At 31.9% G+C, this 6,503-nt stretch overlaps 1 protein-coding gene across 1 annotated transcript; it reads right to left on the bottom strand.

Annotated features, from left to right (window-relative positions):
* Positions 1-4,516: 4,516 nt before the first annotated feature.
* LOC111372554 (calcium-binding protein CML38-like) lies at positions 4,517-6,104 on the bottom strand. Its single transcript, XM_022994914.1, has one exon. The coding sequence runs from the start codon at positions 5,389-5,391 to the stop codon at positions 4,765-4,767; it is 627 nt and encodes a 208-aa protein (XP_022850682.1). The 5' UTR covers positions 5,392-6,104; the 3' UTR covers positions 4,517-4,764.
* Positions 6,105-6,503: the final 399 nt, after the last annotated feature.

The following is a 6,503-nucleotide window of genomic DNA, read 5'->3' as shown; positions in this document are numbered from 1 at the left end:
GCTGAACCATCAAGTTCGCAATATTACATTAAGGCAAGATATATAAATCAAGAAGGATATAAGAAGAATCTTCTTGTCCTCATAGATACTAGAGCAGATAAAAGTCATATAAATGCTAAATTTGTTAGTAATTTAATAGACTTTGAAATGCCAGAACAATATAAAGTAAAGGATTATTTAGGAAATAATCTTGAAATAAGAAAATATGTTAAGTTCCCTCTTATACTTATAGGAGAGGATCAGAAAGAATATACTAAAGAAATAATTTTATATAAAGATGAATTATATGGAGTAGATCGTTCACCTATTCTATTAGGAATGAACTTTCTTGATAAATATAGTCCTTATAAAATCTGCCAAGGATATTTAAAGATAACAGTTGATGATAACCCAATCATCATATCAAGAATAGATGAAAATATGAAATCATTGTTATCATGGAAAGAGTAATAAGTACTAATCCCATGAGTCCATATATTGAAATTACACTTAATATAAAAAGCTATTGTAGAATTAAATTTTATGCATACTTAGATACAGGAAGTACAATAAGCTTATGCTTACCAAATGTACTACCATCTGAATACTGGATATACAATTCAAAGAAGATAGTCATCGCTACAACAGTAGGTGAAAATAAGGTAATATACAGCAAATATGCTACGCAAGTACCTTTTCTAATTTTCTTTAGAGAAGTATTTGTTGATACAATATACATGTCAACCACAATTGGATGTGATATTTTATTAGGACAAAATTTTCTATTAAAATATGCACCATTTACACAATATATTGATAAGTATATGTTCACAACACCTTGTGCACATAAAATATTTACACAAAAAATAAAGAAAGCTGTTACAATAGTATATACAGATATAAATTATCAGAGTTCCTCAACCCAGCGTGGTGGATGTTGGAGTACAGAAAAATTTAAACCAGTTACAGTCTTAAAAATAACAACAGAAAATAGGATTGAAAAACTGAAAAAAGAAATTTCTGAAACATATTCTGAAAATCCATTAGAAAAATGGAATACAGACAAAGTAAAGACAAAAATAGAATTAACCAATCCAGACACTATTGTTAGAGTCAAACCCATGAAATATAGTGTTGATGATCAAAAGAAATTTAAAGACCAGATAAAAAAATTGCTAAAAGCCAAGATAATTAGGCCTAGTAAAAGTCCACATAGCAGCCCAGCCTTTATGGTTAGAAAACTTAGTGAGATAAAAAATAGGAAAAGCCAGAATTGTGATAAATTACAAAAAATTAAATGAAGTTACTAAATTTGATGGATACTACTTGCCAAATAAGGACACCCTTATTAAACAAGTACATAACAAAAAAATATTTTCAAAATTTGATTGTAAGTCAGGGTTTTGACAAATCATGCTTACAGAAAAAAGTAAACCACTAACTGCATTTAGTATCCCCAATCCTTTAGGACAATTCGAATGGAATGTAATGCCATTTGAGTTGAAAAATGCACCACAAATATTCCAAAAAAGAATGGATGAGGTAATCAAACCAATTACTCATTTCTGTGTTGCATATGTAGATGATTTACTTATTCATTCAAATAATATTGATGAACATATTGAATATCTTGAGAAATTTTGTTATATTATGAAAAACATGGTATTACACTTTCTCAAAAGAAAGTTGAGATAGCTAGAATAGAAATAGAATTTTTGGGATTATTTATAAAAGAAGGAAAATTGCAATTGCAATCCCATATTGGAGAAAAACTTCAAGAATTTTCTGAAGAAATTAAAGATAAAAAACAATTACAAAGCTTTCTTGGTATATTAAATTATGCTGAAAGATTCATTGAGAATTGTGCCAAATTAAAAAATTATTTTCTTCCAAAATTAAGGAAAAATATTATGTGGTCTTGGGAAAAATAAGATTGTGAAAATATAAGGAAAGTAAAAGAAGAGTTAAAGGTATTGCCCAAACTTGTAATACCACAAGAAGAAGATTTCTTTATCCTTGAAACTGATGCTTCAGATTATTACTGGGAGCAGTGTTAAAGGTGAAAAAAAATCATAAAGAATATAAATGTGAAAAAGATTGTTCTTGTCCTGAGATACTTGCAGGTTTTATATCAGGAACATTTAAAGAAGTTGAAACAAAATATGAGACGAACAGGAAAGAACTCATTGCTGTAAAAGAGGAGTTCAGAAATATGAAGATTATCTATTACCAAAGAAGTTCTTGATTAAAACTGATAATACTCAAGTTAAAGCATTTTTGAAAAATAATGTTGATCCATCTATTGCCAATAGATATATTATTAAGATACAAATTTGGTTTTCATATTTCAAATTTGATATTGAATATATAAAAGGTAAAACTAACTTTCTTCCTAATTATCTTAGCAGGGATGGAGCTAGAACAATTAAGGGTGAAAGTTCAAATACTTGAGATAAAAGTTTTCTATCTGGAAACACAAATTCAAAATATCCAAGATAGCTTTCGAGGCAAAAATATAGCCCTTAAGGCAAAAGTTACTTGTACCAAATCTAATATCCCTTTGCAGGGACTTATGAATACTAGTACTCTCCCCGAGAATAAAGGGAAAGAAAAGAAGGTAATAGGAACCCCTTCACAGGGAAAACTTGAACCTATTACTGGTAATAAAGATATTCAAGATATCAAAAGAGCAAGTAGCTCTTCACAGAGCCAATCAAAAGGTTGTTAAAAATGAATATCAAGATATTTTAAACATGATGCCCTACAGAAGAGCAAAATGGTACAAAGAAATATTTGAACATGTAACCCAGATAATTATTGAGAAAGAAAAAATATGAGTATATCCATCTGAATATCATATTATCTACTCCAATGCAAGGATGGCCACCAAAGAAGAAAATATTTGTTATCTCGACCATTTATTATCTGTAATTATTTCCAACCAAGTGCATGGATCAGAAGATATGGCTAAAGAATTATGCAAATTACTTTGGAATTACAGTGATCACCATTGTGAATACTGTATAGTTGAAGATATGAGTCAATCATCCCTTAATGATGAAGAATTCCCTGTAGAATTCTTTGATTCAAAAATGGAAAAGTGATGGTGACAAAAGTAGCCCTTTATCACTACTTTAATAAAGAACTTTATTAAAGAAAAATCGTGGCTACTAAAAGACAGAAGATAGTACAAGAAAAGTCTCCATAATTGTGACTACTCCCCACCAACTATCACAAGTGGCAGACAAACTCAAAAGATAATGCATATAATTTCAAATGAAGAGGTCCACCTAGCAAGAAGATAATGAAGAATTCGGTGGAGATAAGATGGCCTAACTACCCAACAAAGAAAGGTGAAAAACACCTGTCAAGATAAGATTCCCAAAGGCTTTTATAAAAGGAGGCAAGGAGGAAGAAGGAAGATATCTTGAAACAACTTATCTCTAAAACACTCTAAAGAAACGTATCTTAGAGATATATCTTTTGTAATCTGTATACACCACTTGTATTCAAAAAAATATTAGATAGCTTGAAGATAGTAAAGCGTGTAATAAGGTAATCACTTATGGAGTTCTAAACTTCATAAGGTGAGTACCAAAGGTATGTAAATATAGTTTGTAAGCATGTACAATTTCAATTTATGAATATCAAAATAAAATTTGTTATGTTCAACAAAGTTTTCATAAAAGGATTTCGTTAAATTTCTCATGATTCCTTGACAGTACAAATAGAGATTTTAAAGGACTTCAAAACATTGATTTTGAATGGATGTCAGCCATGTCAAAGTACCCGTCTTTGAAGAATGGTTTAGGGGAAAAAGGCAATTTTCTAACAAAATTGTAGCACCTTGTGTGAGAGTTATCTTTTAAAATTTCATTCCAATTAGGAACTTGATTCTGAAAAGAATTTGGATAGAGGTGAAAGCAGAGACTCTGAATACTGTAAGATAGCGTCTGTGGAAACACGGTTAGTTATCTAGAGTGAGAAATGCAACCTTAATTGAAAAACCTTTTGCGAAAGCAGTTGTGGATCCAAATGATTTCAAAAAACATTTTAATCTTTACTTGATTCAGAAGATTGATTAAGTACATGCAAAACATCTATAAAAGCATATTGGAGGAAAAGCATGTTTACTTCCATTTGATTACTGTAAGTTATTTACTTATTCTTACATGCTTATGCCTAAATTATTCTGATGAACAATTCACAAGCATCCATATCTATTTCTAATAATGATAATAATCTCATATTATTTTTAGATAAAAAATATGTTTCATTTTTATTTAAATTAGCTGAAAAGTCTGAAAATATATTTTCTGTTGGCAAAGAAAAAATTGAAGAAATATATAGAGATATAGATTATAATTGTAAAAATAATATAGGATTTGATTCTGTAGGAACTAGTAAAGAGATAAGAAAGATAGAGGATATTATAACTAAACATAGAGATATACAAGAAAAAATTTCAGAAAGATTAGTTCGAGGATATATAACCAAGAAATGTCAGCCTAGGATATTTGAAGAATTACTAAAATACAAAGAATATTTAAAGGTGTTTGAAAGATTGAAGAATATAGATATAGGTCCTGATTAATAAATCCTTAAAAATATAAGATACAACTTGCAAATAATTATAGTAAGAGTAAAATAGTACTTCCAACAGAAAAGGCTATTGTGAAAAATTGAATCAATTATCCAGCCATTTTAAAAATTGCCTCGGGGAGAGAGGGCTTCCAAATTGGATAATTCTTGAGCATAAATGTTTGTTTCAAAATTTTGAATCATTTATCGCATCATTTCTCTGAATTCATCGAAGCTAAGGACGCCGTCTCCATTAATGTCGAATCTGCTTATCATGCTTGCGCAATGATCCATGGAGGTCGAATTCCCCAGCCGATTCAGCATTTTCTTCAAGCTTTTAGGCGTTATGAATTCACTATTTTCCATTGCGTACATTTTGAATGCGTCCTTCAATTCGTCCTTTCTCTCGTCCTCGCCGCCGCCCTCCACTAGCTTTGTGAAGTCCTCTAGCCCTAACATTCCATCGCTGTCTGAGTCCGAAAACTGCACCACCATCTCCGCCTCGTCCTCCGATATTTCGCCACCTAAAGCCCTCACGCACCGCCGTAGCTCTTCTTTTGAGATTTTACCATCGCCGTTTTCGTCGAAGTACCTAAACACCATCTCATTTTCGCTCCATTTATCCACCTCCGGAGCCTCACCGTTTTTATCATCGGAACTTGAAATTGATGGTTTCAGATCCACGGATGCGGTCTTCCTCGGCGATAATTTCTGGCGCAATCGCTGGAAGGCTGACTTCGGAGAAGATTGGGGATTTTCTACTCCATTTCCCGGTGAGCTATACGACCTCGTCAGAGAAGGTACTGCTGTTTCTCCTTTCTTAACTTTCATGTCAAATTGATAATTGAAAATATACAACACCACCACCACCACCACCAATTATTGAAATATCTCTCGTGTATATATATATATATTCGTGTTACTATGTCTGAGATATGGTTGATAGTATATTCTATACTGAAAGTGGATAAGATAGTCTGAGATACGGCTGATAGTAGATTCTATACTGAAAGTGGATAAGATTGTCTGAGATACGGCTGAATTGAAGTTTGATTGTAGGTATATATAGTTTTAGAAAAACAATGAGCTGAGAAATCAGGGGGAATCGTCGAGTAGAAACCGTGTCGGTTTGGCGGTTAGTGGCCAATTGGCCTCCAGTTTTAGGGCGGCGCGTTTGTGAAACTGCTATATCGTGTTTGACTGGTTAGTTTGGTTCCTTAATGATTTTTTAATTTTTTTAATGGATAGAAATACATGTCATGTAGCGCTGGTGTTTCTGGAAGGGGCTAACCTGAAGTCATTTACACGCATCTTATTTGCACGGACTTCTTGCACTTGAATTCATAGTTAACTCTTTTAACTCTAGAAGTAATTTTTCCGTACACGTGTACTTCTAACCAATTGGAGCTACCTCTCTGTCCCACCATTCTACATTTCGGTTCAACTTTGCTACACTGACTGCAAGGGATTGATAGCCTTCCTATTCGAACACTTACAATAGGAGGTGGAGTCATTTTTTTGAAATTTTTTATTCACATGAATTCCACAAGTATATAAGATTATGTCAAGACTTTTGTCAACAATTTTCAATCAACTTAATTTATTTCACAATTCATTTGCCTCCTATCCATGTAGAATTTTGCTATAAGTACATCAAGTTTGACAACTTGGTATATAGCCTCCTTCAGAATAGGAGGTTTGTGATTTTTATTTTTTTGGACACGACCTCCTATTGTGAGGGGATTGTACACCGAGATGTCAAAGCTCGGTGTACAAATAGCAAATCTCACTGACTATGTTCTACTTAGCTAAACAATTTTAATTTGATCGTCAGAATGACCATCATCTTAAACCCAATTTGACATTATTGTACTTTAATGTATTTTTTTTATACTCATTTGCAATAATATATTTACACATAAAATTTTCTACACATAATTCAA

Source organism: Olea europaea, unplaced genomic scaffold (genome assembly GCF_002742605.1).
Source record: "Olea europaea var. sylvestris unplaced genomic scaffold, O_europaea_v1 scaffold101, whole genome shotgun sequence".
In the NCBI taxonomy this organism is placed as follows: domain Eukaryota; kingdom Viridiplantae; phylum Streptophyta; class Magnoliopsida; order Lamiales; family Oleaceae; genus Olea; species Olea europaea.
This window is presented reverse-complemented; position numbering and strand designations above follow the sequence as displayed.

Excerpts from the sequence above, each read along its gene's own strand:
- LOC111372554 (XM_022994914.1), bottom strand. The coding sequence starts at position 5,391 with ATGAAAGTTAAGAAAGGAGAAACAGCAGTACCTTCTCTGACGAGGTCG.